At 26.8% G+C, this 19,564-nt stretch overlaps 2 protein-coding genes and 1 pseudogene across 3 annotated transcripts; all 3 read left to right on the forward strand.

Moving 5' to 3' along the window:
- Window positions 1-289: 289 nt before the first annotated feature.
- On the forward strand, window positions 290-4,001 carry LOC145965289 (lysosomal aspartic protease-like). Its single transcript, XM_083088732.1, has 8 exons — window positions 290-466; window positions 1,292-1,527; window positions 2,045-2,166; window positions 2,297-2,499; window positions 2,729-2,851; window positions 2,917-3,052; window positions 3,274-3,366; window positions 3,446-4,001. The coding sequence occupies exons 1-8, from the start codon at window positions 405-407 to the stop codon at window positions 3,689-3,691; spliced, it is 1,221 nt and encodes a 406-aa protein (XP_082944858.1). The 5' UTR covers window positions 290-404; the 3' UTR covers window positions 3,692-4,001.
- A 1,325-nt stretch (window positions 4,002-5,326) lies between these two features.
- Window positions 5,327-14,876, forward strand: LOC145965638 (uncharacterized; annotated as a pseudogene). Its single transcript, XR_014436771.1, has 16 exons — window positions 5,327-5,491; window positions 7,032-7,270; window positions 7,832-7,956; window positions 8,106-8,308; window positions 8,565-8,687; window positions 8,753-8,888; window positions 9,117-9,209; window positions 9,289-9,519; window positions 11,270-11,334; window positions 12,314-12,549; window positions 12,976-13,094; window positions 13,237-13,448; window positions 13,719-13,841; window positions 13,906-14,041; window positions 14,263-14,355; window positions 14,435-14,876. The product of XR_014436771.1 is annotated as an uncharacterized LOC145965638 (transcript).
- Window positions 14,877-15,396: 520 nt separating this feature from the next.
- LOC145965293 (uncharacterized) lies at window positions 15,397-18,754 on the forward strand. Its single transcript, XM_083088737.1, has 7 exons — window positions 15,397-15,526; window positions 16,406-16,585; window positions 16,679-16,858; window positions 17,017-17,142; window positions 17,220-17,446; window positions 17,652-17,811; window positions 18,177-18,754. Exons 1-7 carry the CDS (start codon window positions 15,412-15,414, stop codon window positions 18,308-18,310), a joined length of 1,122 nt encoding a protein of 373 aa, XP_082944863.1. The 5' UTR covers window positions 15,397-15,411; the 3' UTR covers window positions 18,311-18,754.
- The last annotated feature ends 810 nt before the right edge of the window (window positions 18,755-19,564 follow it).

Raw genomic sequence — 19,564 nt, forward strand, 5'->3', positions numbered from 1 at the left:
TTGCAAATTACTTATTGTAAAATTAATGATGCATGATTGTCTGTTTAGTCGATATAAACAATGTATTCTTTTGAAAGAATTGTTTTTTATTATTAATCATGAATTTATGTAAATATTCTTAATTTTCTTAATTTAGAATACACGATCATGAAAAATATGATATATTTCAATTAAATTGATCGATGGAAATCTATCAGGATTTTCGAAAGTTTCGCGCGTTTTCTCCCGTTCAAGCATTCAACAGAGGGGCACGCGCGATCATATATGTATATAACGCTATCGAATACAGAGAAGTGTTAGTAAGCGACAACACTTTATATTTCTGTGTATCAGGTTATAAATTTCGAAAGAAACTCGTCAAATTTTCACGAATCAAGACTTCAGCAGTAAATATATTTTGAAATATGTTTCGCCTTCTTGCGATAATAACGGTGCTCTTTATGACGACTGACGCGCAATTGCACAGGTGAGTATATATTTTATTATATTGTATACTAGCATGATAAATATCGAAATTATAAAGATCGATTTTTTCTTGCATCCGATTTCTTTTATTAAACGCGTGGCTTGTGCAAATGCAATTAATTCTTCTATAGAAATTGGATGAACTTTCTTTTGTCGAAACGTATATTTTTATTTATCAGTCAAAGAGTCAATAAAATAAGAATTTTTTTGAGAAAGTGCTCATTGTTCTTTCGTAACGTTCGCTTTTGTCCATCTTGCTTTTATTCCTATTTAAACGACGACCGTTAATATAAATCGTGATTGGAGGTCATCAAAACATCTAATTGTAAACTACTTTTTCACGCGGTAGCAGATCAACTGTAGATATAAAGAGTTGCTTTGTATTATTTGTTTACTTGATATTTTCTGTATTTTAGTTTTAATAGTTGATACAGTTATTTGTTTTTGAATTATTTCTAAAATTGTAAAATTACACGCAAAATTGTCGTTAATTAAAAAGCATGTCCGTTATAATGATTTTATTTAAAAAAGACTGGATTATAAATTAAATATTACTTTTGAGATATATGAGGATCAAATAATTTAGAAAGATCATCGTGTTAATAAACCGTTCTGATATAATTACATCTAAATGCGTAATGTACTTATATTGGAAATTTGTAAGTAATATAATTGATTTTTGAGACGTTTAAATTTGTATAGACTTTCATAACTTATATTTGTTCTGAGAATATCTGTTAGTCATATCAAATGTGAATATTCATTTTATATTATTTGTAAGTATATATATATTCATATCACAGAATGTTCTTTATGTTATTTCAAGGATTCCATTGTACAAGATGGATTACATTCAATCTTTGGAAAAAGTTGACATCAAGTTGCAAGAAGATTTTTTGTTAAATGACGATCTTCCTTCAGAAAATTTGACCAATTATAAAAACATATATTACTATGGCATTATTAGAATTGGAACTCCACAGCAAGAATTTAAAGTTGTATTTGATACTGGTTCCCCATTTCTTTGGATATTCTCCAAAAATTGCACAATTCCTGCTTGTTGTAAGTAATTTGTTTATATATATATGTACACAGAGTATTTAATTTAACTATTACACCACAAATAACTCCGTTACTTTTACATGTACAAAAGAATGATAAAGAAAGAAGTTGTATGAATGCAAGGGGCACATAAGATGGTGACAATTATTTGATCTTGGATAGTCTTTTGAAGGTCAAATTCTGAAACGGAACCCTCATTTTTCATTACATTGTTGTAGCTTACCTCGAGGGCTTTTCAAAACACTATAATAAAGTATTTTTTCATCGAGTACTTTTCGAGTTTTGAGGCTTGAAATAATTTCTTAATTCTACCGTAAAATCTTACCTGAATTAAGCCGCAAAATATCTAGCAATATATTCATTTTTCGATTACCCTATATCGATACTTTTATGCACAAATTAATGTGAGGAATCAATTGATGTAAAAATAACACGTAGTTATTTTTAAGAAAAAATATGTAATTGTTAATTGCAAATTAGTATTGTTAATTTCGATATTACTGAATATGCTTCGTAGCAGGACATAACCAATATGATAGTGCAAGTTCCGAGACATACAATAATATAATAAAGAGACTTTCACGTTTTCGATATGGCTCTTACGATGTAGAAGGATACTTAGCTACCGATAAAGTAAATGTAAGTCATCATTAAAAAAACAATCCAATTCAGTTACAACTATAATTGTAATTTAAACCTTTCTTAAACAATTATATTGTTTTTTCTTGCAATGATGACGATATATTATTCAATATCAATTTTATTATAGGTTGCCAACCTCAATGTTCAAAATCAAATATTTCTAGAAGTAACTAATATGTTAAGAATAGGTCCAAATTTTTCTAGACCGTACGATGGTATCTTGGGCCTGAGTTATTTCAACATATGTGCCAATCAAATAATGTCTGTCTTCGACAATATTATTGAACAAGGTCTAGTATCATCACGCATTTTCAGTTTTTATCTAAATAGGTACATATTTTCTCTACTTATGAACAACATATATCTATAAACATACAGTTTTATTTCTACATATATTTATATTTATTTTATAGTTATTTTAATATTAACATAAATTAAATTTATTATTTATAGTATTATAATGTTATAAATTAAAGTAATATATATATTTGCATATTCAATATAATTTAATTTTAATTATCACACATATTATGATATAAAAAATATATATAATTTGCAGAGACACTTCAGCCGATTTAGGTGGTGAATTGACATTGGGTGGCTCCGATCCTGCTTATTACGAAGGGGATTTCACATATATTCCTGTTACTCGCAAAGGATACTGGCAAATTACCATTGATAGGTACGTTATTTTTTTAAATTACATTAATCGTGTTTCAACAAATTGTCAACGTCATCGCTTTGTAGGATCAAAATGGAAACTAAGGATCTGTGCGAGAAAAGCTGCCAAGCTATCGTTGATACAGGCTCTTCGCTAATATTAGGACCAGAAGTGGATATCGCAAACATTTATACATTTATTGGAGTTGATGAACGTAATAGAGTAAGTAAACGATATCTTTCAAGTAATCATATCTTTCACAAAGCACGAAGCATTTGATAAAAAAATTATAAAAAGTTAATAATAGCGATAAAAGAAGAAATATTAGGTAAGTTCAAATGAAACATAAACTTCTATCTCGAAACAACGACATTAATCCTTGTTTCCGCTGATATATTTATTAAATATTATTAATTACTAATTTGATTATGTTTTATTTAAAGGTGGACTGCAATCGAATTTCTCAATTGCCTACAATCATGTTTATTATGGGTGGTAAGGCGTTCGATCTTACCGGTAAAGATTACATCATTCGGGTGAGTGCTACAGGCAAATTATTTAAATCATTTAAATATGTATAAGAGAAGTTAATATTGTGTATTTAATTCTGCTCAGCTTCCCAGAAATGAAAGTATATGTATAACCGTCTTTTGGAGCAAAATCAGAAAATTGCAAAATGTAAAATGGGTTATAGGCATGCCATTTATTGGCCGTTATTACACCCAGTTTGATGTGGAGAAAAATCAAGTTGGATTTGCTTTGGCGAAAAGTTCATCAAAATGTATAGAAAATCTTTCATTGTCACATTTTATTATATACTTTATCATCATTTTTTCTAATTATTTGTCTAGTTTTAGATAAGAAAAAAATTTAATACTTTTTAATCGACAATCGGCAAAGTTTGCATGTCATCAATGTGAATTTTTGCGTAATATGTACATAATTGTTTTTTAATTTTTAAAAGCAATACTTTATCGTGAAAGCAGCTGATATGAGCTTATTGCTAATTGGAATGCGAATTTTTGCGAGCAGTGTCATTTGCTAAAACGCTGATTGCTTTTTCATTATCATTATTAGTCACGCGCACATTTAATAATTTATTTTAATACAATTTGTTTTAATTATAAAACAAAATATTAAATAAAATATTTTTAAATTTGATTGATCGGAAGGACGGATGTGTTTTGAATACGCACGATTGTATAGCAGTCGCCAAATGTAGATAAATGAGAGCTCTAATAGTCGAATACAATTTATTTTTTGTATGTCCAGTCACAACGTACAGAAAGAAATTTGCCAGAAATTTCAGAAACATATTCCGCTTTTTCGTGGTGACTGTGGTGTTGATCGACTCGGAAATCCAAAGCTAAGTTCATACATTGTATTGTACGAGTATGTGCACGTTACATATCGATATAATAAATATTGATTTTATAAAAATCGATCTACCTCGTCGTGACCACATTCGACTTTCGGAATTCTAAAATCTATGTAAATGTGTTTGCATTCATTAAACACCGATAAATCCTAAATAGGAGGTTATTCGTGCAGTGCGATGAGCAATAAAAGTTTTCGATTTTGTGGTAATGTTACAAAAATCATTTTTTGTTTTTATTATAAGTTATCTTATTATCACTTTATTCTTATAATGTAATTGAAATTACCATCATAATAATGTTTCTCATTATTGAAAATTATCTTATCTTGATAAATTAATCAGACATTTTTAATAAAAAAATACGATTCCTTATTAGAGATTTATTACTTCTTTCGCAAAATTTCCTATTGTTGTATTTTTTTTCAAATTTACATAATGTATGACGTGTATGTATGTAATGTATGTAATGTATGTAAATGTGTGTAATGTAAGAAATGTATAGTATAAATATATATATATAGCAGAAGTAAGAAATATATGGATTTTTAAATTTTGTATAGTATATTGTGTGAAAATATTTATATTAATATTATCCCTAATTTAACATAACATACCTAATTTAACATAAGTTGTTAAAAGCAAAAATTATGAAATTAATGAATATTTAAATACATATTCCAAGATTATGTATATATTCTTTTTTCTTTAGAAACTTCAAGAATTTATCAAATAAAGTGACTTATAATTGTATAAATATATTTTTTTTGCACAGAATTATATAAAAAAATTTCGATTCATTAAATGCTATTTTTTAATGCATATTAACTTTTGTAAAGTTAATGATTGTCTGCTTGGTCGATATAAACAATGTATTCTTTCTTGAAAGAATTGTTTGTTATTATTAATCATGTATTTCTATAAATAAAAGTTCTTAATTAAGAATGCACGATCATGAAAAATATGATATATTTAAATTAAATTGATGAATGGAATTCTAGCAGGGTTTTTCGAATGTTTCGCGCGTTCTCTACATGTTCAAGCATTCAATACAGGAGCACGCGCGATCATATGTATATAACGCTATCGAATACCGATACAGTGTTAAGAGGAATGTTAGTAAGCGACAACACTTTATTTTTCTGTGTATCCGGTTATAAATTTCGAAAGAAGCTCGTCAAATTTTCACGAATCAAGACTTCAGTAGTAAATAAATTTTGAAATATGTTTCACCTTTTTGCAGTAGTGACGGTGCTCTTTATGACGACTGACGCGCAATTGCAGAGGTCAGTATATATTTTGTTAAATTGTATATTGGCATGATAAATATCGAATTATAAATTATAAATATTGATTTTTTTCCCGATTTCGTGGATTAAACGCGTTGCTTGTGCAAATGCAATTAATGTTTCAATACAAATTCGATGAAAATTTTTTGGCAAAACGTATATTTTTATTTATTAGTCAAAAAGAGTAAATAAAATAAGAATTTTTTTGAGAAAGTGCTGATTGTTCTTTCGTAACGTTCGCTTTTATCCATCTTGCTTTTATTCCTATTTAAACGACGACTATTAATATAAATCGTGATTGGAGGTCATCAAAACATCCAATTATAAACTATTTTTTCACGCGGTAGCAGATCAACTGTAGGTATAATGAGTTGCTTTGTATTATTTGTTTACTTGATATTGTCTGTATTCTAGTTTTAATAGTTGATACAGTTACTTGTTTTTAAATTATTTCTAAAATTGTAAAATTACATGCAAAATTGTCGTTAATTAAGAAGCAATGTCTGTTATAATGATTTTATTTAACCCTTTCGTACCTCCGGCTTTCCCAGAAGAGATGCGTTTTATATAAAGACGGTTTTATAGATTTTTGGGGGTGCTGAAAAATTTACCATCAAAATTTAAATTCAAAATGGCAGATTTAAGATGGCGGCCATGAAAGGCTTAAATATAAATATATTTAAAAAATGTTTGGATTTTTGTTTTAAATATATATTATGGTTTTTCTAAATGTACACACACATATACGTTCAACTTATGGCGTTGTTATACACTTTTTTTTGCAAGCCGCACATCTATCTCGAGACTCAGATGCACGCGTCATCTTAGTTCGCATACACTTTGATTACACATATAAACTGTTATATTTATCATATTAAAGGTGTAATCACATTTAAATAAAACTTCAAGTTTATTATTAGCGTATAAATTGTATGATTTTTTTTTAATATAATATACGGTTATTCTTTACTCTCTAAAAGTTTGATTTTTTGCAAAGTTTAAATAATTATATTTTATTGTAAACATTATATTTCAAAGTGCACGATTTTTTTACATGTAACTTGAACCTTCTTCTTTAAAACAAGCTAAGGTAAAAGTTGATAAGATTATTTGTTTAAAAGTTATGATTTTCTTCGTAGATGGGACATATATGTCCCGGAGGTACGAAAGGGTTAAAAGACTGGATTACAGATTAAATATTACTTTTGAGATATATGAGAATCAAATAATTTAGAAAGATTATCGTGTTAATAAACCGTTCTGATATAATTATATCCAAATGCGTAATGTACTTATATTGTAAATGTGTAAGTTATATATTGATATGACTAACAGATATTCTCAGAACAAATATAAGTTATGAAAGACTATACAAATTTAAACGTCTCAGAAATCAACTATGTAACTTACACATTTACAATATAAGTACATTATGCATTTGGATATAATTATATCAGAATGGTTTATTAATACATATATATATATATATATATATATATATATTCATATTACAGAATGTTCTTTATGTTATTTCAAGGATTTCATTGTACAAGATGGATTACATTCGACAATCTTTGGAAAAAATTGACACCAAGTTGCAAGAAGTTTTTTTGTTAAGTGTCAATTTTCCTTCAGAAAATTTGATCAATTTCAAAACCATAAATTATTATGGCATTATTAGAATTGGAACTCCGCAGCAAGAATTTAAAGTAATGTTTGATACTGGTTCCGCAGATCTTTGGGTATTGTCTAAAAAGTGTATATTCCCTATTTCTTGTAAGTAATTTGTTTATATATATATACATATATATATATATATATATATATATATATATATATATATACACAGAGTGTTTCATTTAAGTCTTACACCAGAAATAACTCTGTTATTTTTACATGTACAAAAAAATAGTAAAGAAAGAAGTTGTTTGAATGAAAGAGGGACATAAGATGGTGACAGTTATTTGATCTTGGATAGTCTTTTGAAGGTCAAATTCTGAAACGAAAAACCCCATTTTTCATTACATATTCTTGTAGCTTACCTCGAGGGCTTTTCAAAACACTGTAAAAAAGTATTTTTTCATTGAGTACTTTTCGAGTTATGAAGGCTTGAAATAATTTCTTAATTTTACCGTAAAACCTTACCTTAATTAAACGTAAAATATCTAGTAAAATATTCATTTTTCGATTATCTTATATCGATACTTTTATGCACAAAATAATGTGAGGAATCAATTGGTGTAAAAAAAACACATAGTTATTTTTAAGAAAAAATATGTAATTGTTAATTGCAAATTATTATTGCTAATTTTCGATATTACTGAATATGCTTTATAGCAGGACATAATCAATATGATAGTGCAAGATCCGAGACATACAATAATATAACAAATAATGGTCTTTCTCGTTTTAAATATATCTCTTATGATGTAGAAGGATACTTAGCTGCTGATAAAGTGAATGTAAGTCATCATTAAGCGAACAATCCAATTCAGTTACAACTATAATTGTAATTTAAACCTTTCTTAAACAATCATATTGTTTTTTCGTGCAATAACAACGATATATTATTTCAATATCAATTTTATATAGGTTTTATATAATTTTATAGGTGGCCAACCTCAATGTTCAGAATCAAACATTTCTAGAAGCAACTAATGTGTTAAGAATAGGTCAAATTTTTTCTAGACCATACGATGGTCTCTTGGGCCTGAGTTATTCCAATATATCTTCTGATGGAATAACGTCTGTCTTCGACAACATGATTAATCAAGGTTTAGTGTCATCACGCATTTTCAGTTTTTATCTAAATAGGTACATATCTTCTTTACTTATGAATAACATATATCTATAAACAAAATTTTTTAATAAATATACAGTTCTATTTGTATATATATTTATATTTATTTTATAGTTATTTTAATATTAACACAAATTAAATTTATTATTTATATATAGTATTATAATTTTTTAAATTAAAGTAATATTTATATTTGCATATTAAATATAATTTAATTTTAATTATCACACACATATATATTACGATATGAAAAATATGTGTAATTTGTAGAGATACTTCAGCCGATTTAGGTGGTGAATTGATATTGGGTGGTTCCGATCCTGCTTATTACGAAGGGGATTTCACATATATTCCTGTTACTCGCAAAGGATACTGGCAAATTACCATTGATAGGTACGTTATTTTCTTAAATTACATTAATCGTGTTTCAACAAATTGTCAACGTCATCGCTTTGTAGGATCAAAATGAAATCTGAGGATCTGTGCGAGGAAAGCTGCCAAGCTATCGTTGATACAGGCTCTTCGGTAATATTAGGACCAGAATTGGATATCGCAAACATTTATACATTTATTGGAGTTGATGAACGTAATAGAGTAAGTAAACGATATCTTTCAAGTAATCATATCTTTTACAAAGCACGAAGCATTAGATAAAAAGTTATAAAAAATTAATAATAGCGATAAAAGAAAAATAAATATTAGGTAAGTTCAAATGAAACATAAACTTCTATCTCGAAACAACGACATTAATCCTTGTTTTTCGTTGACATATTTATTAAATATTATTAATTACTCTAATTTGATATTATGTTTTATTTAAAGGTGGACTGCAATCGAATTTTCCAATTGCCTACAATCAGGTTTATTATGGGTGGTAAGGCGTTCGATCTTACCGGTAAAGATTATATCATTCGGGTGTGTGCTATAGGCAAATTATTATTTAAATTATTTAAATATATATAGGAGAAATTTCTATTGTATATTTAATTCTCAGGATCCAACCGATAAATGGATGTGTATAAGCGTCTTTTCGGTATGCAACATGCAATGTGAAATGAAATGGATTCTAGGCGTGCCATTTATTGGCCGTTATTACACCGTGTTTGATATGGAGAGAGACCGAGTGGGATTTGCTTTGGCGAAAAGTTCATCAAAATGTATAGAAAATCTTTCATTGTCACATTTTATTGTATACTTTATCATCATTTTTTCTAATTATTTGTTTAGTTTTTGATAAGAAAAAAATTTAATCTTTTTTAATCGACAACCGGCAAAGTTCGCATGTCATCAATGTGAATTTTTGCGTAATATGTACAAAATTGTGTTTTAATTTTTAAAAGCAATACTTTATCGTGAAAGCAGCTGATATGAGCTTATTGCTAATTGGAATGCGAATTTTTGTTGCGAGCAGTGTCATTTGCTAAGTTCATTGTTCTATGGCTGTCTAGTCGACATAATCAATCCATTCTTTCGAAACGCTGATTGCTCCTTCATTATCATTCTTAATCACGCGTACATTTAATAATTTATTCTAATACAATTTGTTTTAATTATAAAACAAAATATTAAATAAAATATTTTTAAATTTGATTGATCGATAGACCGGATCGATAACACGGATGTGTTTCGAATGCGTGCTATTGTATAACAGTCGCCAAATGTAGGTAAACGAGAGCTCTAATAGTCGAATACAATTTATTTTTTGTATGTCCAGTCACAACGTACAGAAAGAAATTTGCCAGAAATTTCGAAAATATATTCTACCTTCTCGTGGTGACTGTAGTGTTGATCGACGCGGAAATCCAAAGCTAAGTTCATACATTTTATTGTATGTGCACATATCGATCTAATAAATACTGATTTTATAAAAATCGGTCTACCTCGTCGTAACCATATTCGACTTTCGGAAATCTAAAACCTATGTAAATGTGATTGCATTCATTAAACACCGATGAATCCTGAATTGAAGGTTATTCGTGCAAAGCGATAAATGTTTTCGATTTTATGATAATGTTACAAAAATCATTTTCTCCTTTTATTATAAGTTATCTTATTATAACTTTATTCTTATAATGTAATTGAAATTACCATCATAATAATGTTTCTCGTTATTGAAAATTATCATATTTTGGTAAATTAATCAGACATTTTTAATAACAAAATACGACTCTTTATTAGAAATCTATTACTTCTTTCACAAAATTTCGTATTGTTTTATTTTTGTCAAATTTACATAATATATGACGATAGAAATGCATAGTAGAAATATATATATATAGCAGAAGTAAGAAATATATGAATTTTTAAATTTTGTATAGTATCTTGAGTAAAAATATTCGTATTAATATTACCCCTAATTTAACATAACAAGTTGTTTGTAGCAAAAATTATGAAATTAATGAATATTTAAATACATATTTCAAGATTATGTATATTTTCTTTTTTCTTTAGAAACCTCAAGAATTTATCAAATAAAGTGACTTATAATTGTATAAATATATTCTTTTTGCACAGAATTATATAAAAAAATGTCGATTAATTAAATGCTACTTTTTGCAAATTACCTATTGTAAAACTAATGATGCATAATTGTCTGCTTGGTAGATATAAACAATGTATTCTTTCTTGAAATAATTGTTTTTTATTATTAATCATGAATTTATGTAAACAAACGTTCATATTATAGAATACACGATAATGCAAAATATAATATATTTAAATTAAATTGATCGATGGAAATCAATCAGGATTTTTCGAACGTTTCGCGCGTTTTCTCCTCGTTCAGCATTCAATAGAGGGGCCCGCGCGATTATATATATATACATATAACGCTATCGAATATCGATACAGTGTTAAGAGGAGAGTTAGTAAGCGACAACATCTTATTTTTTTGTGTATCTGGTCATAAAGTTTTGAAAGACATTCTTCGTTCAAAATTTTCATGAATCGAGACTTCAATAATAAATAAATTCTGAAATATGTTTCGCCTTTTTGCGATAGTGACGATGCTCTTTATGGCGACTGACGCGCAATTGCAGAGGTCAGTATATATTTTATTATATTGTATATTGATAAATATCGAAATTATAAACATCGATTTCTTCTTGCATCCGATTTTTTTTATTAAACGCGTGGCTTGTGCAAATACAATTAATGCTTCAATACAAATTAGATGAAATTTCTTTAATCAAACGTATATTTTTATTTATTAGTCAAAGAGTAAATAAAATAAGAATATTTTTGAAAAAGTGACTCATTGTTTTTTCATAACTTTTGTCCATCTTGCTTTTATCCCTATTTAAACGACGACCGTTAACATAAATATCGTGATTGGAGGTCATCAAAACATCTAATTGTAAACTACTTTTTCACGCGATAGCAGATCAACTTTATATAATAGGTATAATGAATTGCTTTGTATTATTTGTTTATTTGACATTTTCTGTATCCTATTTTTAATAGTTGATAAAGTTACATGTTTTTAAATTATTTCTATGTGTAAAATTACACAGGAATTGTCGTTAATTAAAAACCAATATCCTTTATGTTATAATGATTTTATTTAAAAGACTGGATTGCAAATTAAATATTACTTTTGATATATATATATATATATATATATATATATATATATATATATATGAGAATCATATAATTCAGAAATATCGAATTAATAAACATTTCTAATATAATTATATCTGAATGCGTAACGTACTTATATTGTAAATGTGTAAGTTATGTAGTTGATTTCTGAGACATTTAAATTTGTATAGACTTTCATAACTTATATTCGTTCTGAGAATATCTGTTAGGCTGCGTTCCATTTGAACGCTTACACGCTTAAAGCATCATTCTGTCTTTGTTGCACATCGAATATCAAACGAAGATAGAGCGACGCTTTCAGCGCTGAAAGCGTAAAAAGGAATGCAGCCTTAGTCATATCAAATGTGAATATTTATTTTATATTATTTGTAAGTATATATATTCATATCACAGAATGTTCCTTATGTTATTTCAAGGATTCCATTGCACAAGATGGATTACATTCAATCTTTGGAAAAAGTTGACATCAACTTGCAAGAAGTTCCTTCGTTAAATGATAATCTTCCGTCAGTACGTTTGACCAATTTTAATAACGTGGATTACTATGGCTTCATTAAAATTGGAACTCCACCAAAAGAATTTAAAGTTAAATTTGTTTGCGCTTCCACATATCTTTGGGTATTCTCCAAAAAGTGCATAATCCCTGCTTGTTGTAAGTAATTTGTTTATATATATATATATATATATATATATATATATATATATTCTATCGACAATTATATTTTGCAAGTATAATCTTGCGATATTTAAAAAGTTATATATATAATACAGATACGTATTTACTTAATTTTATAGTAATATTTAATATTATAGTGTAAATATTACAATGGCAAATTTTGGAATTTGGAAATGTATAAATTAATTTAAATAATTTATCACATTCATTCTCTAAAGGTACAAACAAGCATTGATAAACAAACATGATTTATGAATTAATTCGACAAATACATGTACAACATATATCATTATTTATAAAAGAATATTGTATATATAATATAGGTTAATAAGGCAATATCTGTATACTTTTAAAATCTTTCCAATATTACTAATTTTCGATATTACCGAATATGCTTTACAGCACGACATAATCAATATGATAGAATGAATTCCTACACATATATACCAAATAATAATGAGATTGATATAGAATACATCGATTACCGTGTAGGTGGATTCCTATCTACTGATATAGTAAATGTAAGTCATTGTTAAATAATCAATCCAATTTAGTTAGAAATAAAATCATACGAATAGTTTAAACATTTCTTAAGCAATCATGTTCTTTTTCTTGCGCGGCAACGACGACGTATGTATTACTTCAATACCAATTTTATCGTAGGTTGCCAATCTCAATGTTGAGAATCAAACATTTACGGAAACGGTATACATATCAAATGGAAATATATTTGATACATTTGATAAACAAGAACTTGATGGTCTCTTTGGCCTGAGTTCTTCCAAATTATATGATGATGGAATAACGTCTGTCATCGACAACATGATTGAACAAGATCTAGTGTCATCACACATTTTCAGTTTTTATCTAAATAGGTATATATCTTCTCTACCTAAAAACAACATATATCTCTCTCTAAACGAGAATTTTTAATAAATATGAATTTTATATATATAAGTACATAGAGCTCTATTTGTATATATTTATATTTATTTTAATATTAACATAAATTAAATTTATTATTTATATACAGTATTATAATTTTTAAATTAAATTAAAGTAATATTTATATTTGCACATTAAATATAATTTAGTCTTAATTTTCACATACATACATATTGCGATATAAAAAATATAATTTGCAGAAACACTTCAGCCGATTTAGGTGGTATATTGACATTGGGTGGTTCCGATCCTGCTTATTACGAAGGGGATTTCACATATATTCCTTTTACTGACAAAGAGCACTTGCAATTTACCATTGATAGGTACGTTATTTTTTAAATTACATTAATCATGTTTCAACAAATTGTTGACGTTATCGCTTTGTAGTATCCATATAAATGATTTTACTTGGTGCGAGGGAAGCTGCCAAGCTACCGCTGACACAAGTGTTTGGCAAATAGTTGGACCACAATTAAATATTTCACATATTTATGAATTTATTGAAACTAATCCACAGGGAATAGTAAGTAAATGATATTTCAAGTAATCATATCTTTCACAAAGCATGTAGCCTTTGATAAAAAAATTATATAAAATTGAAATAGCGATAAAAAAAATAAATATTAGATACGTTCAAATGAAACATAAACTTTTATGGAATAACGACATTGATCCTTGTTTCCGTTGAACATATTTATTATATTTATTATTAATTACTAACTTGATATTATTATTTATTTAAAGGTGGACTGCGATCGAATTTTCCAATTGCCTACAATCAGGTTTAATTTGGGTGGTAAGGCGTTCAATCTTACCGGTAAAGATTACATCATTCGGGTGAGTGCTTTAGGAAAATTATTTAAATTATTTAAATATGTATAAGAGACGTTTATATTGTGTATTTAATTCTGCTCAGGATCCAGATGATGAAAGTATATGTATAACCGTCTTCTCGGAACATGACCCAAAATATGACGATGAAATAGAATGGATTCTGGGAATGCCATTTATTGGCCGTTACTACACCGAGTTTGATATCGAGAAAGACCGAGTGGGATTTGCTTTGGCGAAAAATGTATAGAATTCATCAAAATGTATAGAAAATCTTTCATTATCACCTTTTATGGTATACTTTATCATCATTTTTTAAATTATTTGTTTAGTTTTCGATAAGAAAAAAATTTAATCTTTTTTAATCGACAACCGGCAAAGTTCGCATGTCATCAATGTGAATTTTTGCGTAATATGTACAAAATTGTGTTTTAATTTTTAAAAGCAATACTTTATCGTGAAAGCAGCTGATATGAGCTTATTGCTAATTAGAATGCGAATTTTTGCGAGCAGTGTCATTTGCTAAGTTCATTCCCAGATAGCACTGGACGTTCCAGAGATGTCCATTTTAAATCCAGTTTATATCCGCACGTCCACGAACATAAAATGGACATTTAAAGAATATCCGTTGTTGGAATTAAAATGGATGTCCTATTAGCAACATCTTTTGGATGTCCAATTTATGTTCGCATTTGGATTTCTTATTTATATGATTTTTTACTTAATATTTATTACGTTTATTATATATTTTATATTATTAAAGCAACTTTCTTAATATACATCAATTTTTAACACAGATAAAAAGATTGACTAATCGTTTTTTTTACAATTAATATATAAATATAAGTTGTCCTTATTAATATATAAATAAAAGAGCACACCCAGATAGCATATATGACTAAAAGACGACTAAAAGATGTCTGTTGGTTTTTTCTACTATTTGAGAAACATTAAAAATTATCAATCAGCATTTTTATCTTATTTGATAAAGATATTAAATTGCGCATGTGCGTTGCTTCATCTTTATCATATTTGGCGCCAAAACTTGGCGAAACGCAAGGCATGAGAGATGATACATATCTCATATGTTCTTCGCACATGTGCGCACGTGTTGAGTGGTGTCTAGAATATTACAGAAAGATATTTTCGAAGAGTGATAATTGTCGATTAAAAATAGGTAGGTGCACTTTTATTAATATATAAAACTTCTCTGTGTAACGTATCTCAATATTGACATTATCACATTGCAGTTACATACTTATTACAAGGTTATGTTGCAAATTTGTGCTCTTAAAAAATTAGTTGTTCACCTCAAATATGCATTTCTCAGTAAATATGATATATATTTATTATAACAAATAATATTTATTAGAATTTTGCATTCATAAAAATGCATATTATACGTATATATATTTGTGATATATACACGGCAAATATATATTCCATATTCCATATAGCAAAAAAGAATTATTTTATGTTATAATTTGCTATCATATGATATAACCATATAAATTATATATTAAATTATAAATGTTATATCATGTATGAGTAGGAAATTGCAACGAATATACATATAATATACATGTTCATATAATATACTTGTGTTTACTAGGTTCTCAATTTTATTAAAGCATATAAGATTTATTAAACGAACATTTATAAACATAAAATATAAATATTTCAAAATTATGGAAAGAGGAATATTAATAAGTTTTAATTACATATATTGATTATTATTATTTATATTAATCTTATTGTGTAACATTTATATTGTTGATATTATTATCGTTTAAATTTTATGAATGTTTATAATTTAACAATTTATATCTAACTTTAAGATAAATAATAATAAATGTATATTGTATATTTTTAAATTTCCGGGAATGATTATTTAATTGTAGTCATGAAAATATTAAAAAAGATCTATTCTAATTTTTTGGAGATTTTATGTGTATATATTATGTGTATATATACGTATATTATCTTTTTCGTTTTTGTTATTTCTAAATAAATGTTTTACTTTGTAATAAAAATATGTATTTAAATGTTTATATAGATAATTACGAGGCAAAAGAAAATGAAATCGCACATCAAGAAATTGCAGAAGTAACACACGCAAATAACATGTTTGCAAAATCACATTTGGAAGAGTCTTTTCAACATAGTCCATCTCTAATTGTAAGAAAGTCCAATCCATTAAAAAGCCCAAACATAAAAAAAGCCCAATCTATAAAAGGTTACGTTATTAACAATTAATAATTTTATTAACAATTAGTAATTTGTAATATTAAAAATTTTAAATAATAAAAGTATATAAATGTTTATATAGATAATTACGAGGCAAAAGAAAATGAAATCGCACATCAAGAAATTGCAGAAGTAACACACGCAAATAACATGTTTGCAAAATCACATTTGGAAGAGTCTTTTCAACATAGTCCATCTCTAATTGTAAGAAAGTCCAATCCATTAAAAAGTCTAAATATGAAAAAAGCCCAACCAATAAAAGGTATATGCAATTATTATCAATTAATAATTTTATTAACAATTGGTAATTTTTAATTAAAAATATTAAATAATAAAAATATAAATATTAAAAAATAATTATGTATATTTTATGTATCCAATTTGTTAAAATAATTTCATTACTTTACACAAATATTATAGGCAAACTGGTCGCTGTGCAGCAGGACTTTGAGGATAATTTTGTTGAATCAGAAGAAAATAACTTGACTAATATGAAGTGCACATGTCAGCTTTGTCCAATACACGTTGAGATGCAGAATAAAAATGGTGTATATTTTAAATTATCATGTACGTGTTTATACAAAATTATTTATAATAATTATTTATATAATTTTATTTTCCAGAAATATATTTTAAAGAAATAATTCGTCAACAAAATTATTTTAAGGCGCAATTGTGGCAAACATCTGAAGACATACGAGATTTAAAAAATATTGGACTAAATCAAGCTCTTTACGACACTCAAAGGCAGGAATCAGTTTTTTGCTCTTTCACACTTCCATTAGAAACGGAACAACAATTAGAAGAAGTTGAACAATTTTTAAAAAATCAAACCAATTTTGAGAAATCGGTAATTGTTTTTATATTGAATATTTTTATCATTTAAATATAAAAATTTTATTTATTTTACTGTATATTTACTGTATATTTTACTGTATATTTTACTGTATACTATACATGTAATTTAAATACATGTAAATATGTGTGTATGTAAATTCAAACACATTATAAGGATTAAAATTAAGATAACAAAAGATAATATAAATTTATTGCAGGTAACACAAGCATCGCGTACTGGTGGCAAACATTCTTACGAATTTGTGAAACGAAATTTGAGCCAACTTTTAAGTAATAAATTGGCAGAAAAATACAGTTGGTTTGGAAGAAAACATAAAAAAAAATTCCATGAACTAAAATTAGCGGAAATGTTAATTGGTAATTAATATTGTCTAAATAATTTAATTAATTTTAAAGTTTTCATATGATTTTTCTGTTTATATTTCTATATTTTCGGATTTTTAGTAATATTTATTTATTACGTTTTATTAAGATTTGACAGATTGCTTTATCAAAGCTAGTCTTTCTGATACTGTAGAATATATGTATATCAGAAAATTTACAAACAATTTACAATTTACAAACTTACAAAATTTACAAACCTTGATAAAGTACATAATGTTTGCGAAATAGTAAATAACTTAAAACGCAATAAATCGGAGAAAATAAATCTTTAGAAGTATAATAATTTAAAAAAATAATTTAAATTTCTATTTTTACTCGATATATATTCTACGTTTCAGCTGCAGGAGAAGCATGTAATACGTCGTTTACAAGAAAGGACATAGAAGAGTCTACACAAAAATGGTTACGTAGAGCAAAGGAAAGATCCGATACAAATGAAAAAAAATTGCTGAGTCGAACACGTAACGACTAATCGTTAAAAAATACGTTAAGATTATAAACAAATTTTATTTTTTACAATTTTAAATTTTCTTTTCTTTTGTATGATAGCATGTACGATATATTTTATTTTTTGTTGTTTAACCCGTGCGTATGCCGCACAAGTGATATAGCATATCAAAGACATATGTATTGTTATGATTAATACGTTAAGCCACTATTTTTGTTTCGACAGTACATTATTAATATTAGCCACTTTCGTATGCAATATTATTACATAATATTTAATATTTAATATATAATATCATATGTAGCATCAATATTTTTGCTAGAAAGTTGTTTTTCAGTTAATACCGAATTTTATCGTATAATAGTAATATGCAATATTATCATAAAAATTATGTATTTTATGTTACATATTTTTCAATATAAAAAATATTTCTCATAAAATAAAAATAAAGAATTTATACAAAGATAATTTAAATGTTATTATTTCATTAAAATTTATAATATTTAAATTTAAATTTATAATTTAAAAAAAGATCCAAAATCAGTCCAAAATTAGTCCAAAATCAGTCCAAAATAGATTCAAAATTGGATATATCTTGGATATTTTGTGGATGTACAAAGTTGTGACAAATGTACATCTAATGGACGTTAATCAAATGTCCGACGGACCTTACTTGGACTTTATATGGATATCCTAATGTCTAGAAGCGGACATTTATTTGACATACATTGGACATCCTTGTGCTATCTGGGTTGTTCTATGGCTGTCTAGTCGACATAATCAATCCATTCTTTCGAAACGCTGATTGCTCCTTCATTATCATTCTTAATCACGCGTACATTTAATAATTTATTTTAATACAATTTGTTTTAATTATAAAACAAAATATTAAATAAAATATTTTTAAATTTGATTGATCGATAGACCGAATCGATAACACGGATGTGTTTCGAATGCGTGCGATTGTATAACAGTCACCAAATGTAGGTAAACGAGAGCTCTAATAGTCGAATACAATTTATTTTTTGTATGTCCAGTCACAACGTACAGAAAGAAATTTGCCAGAAATTTCGAAAATATATTCTACCTTCTCGTGGTGACTGTGGTGTTGATCGACGCGGAAATCCAAAGCTAAGTTCATACATTTTATTGTATGTGCACGTTACATATCGATCTAATAAATACTGATTTTATAAAAATCGGTCTACCTCGTCGTAACCATATTCGACTTTTGGAAATCTAAAACCTATGTAAATGTGATTGCATTCATTAAACACC

This window comes from Camponotus vicinus, unplaced genomic scaffold (assembly GCF_025532165.1).
Source record: "Camponotus vicinus isolate PSW18456_S1 unplaced genomic scaffold, iyCamVici1.0 SCAF_14, whole genome shotgun sequence".
Taxonomy (NCBI): domain Eukaryota; kingdom Metazoa; phylum Arthropoda; class Insecta; order Hymenoptera; family Formicidae; genus Camponotus; species Camponotus vicinus.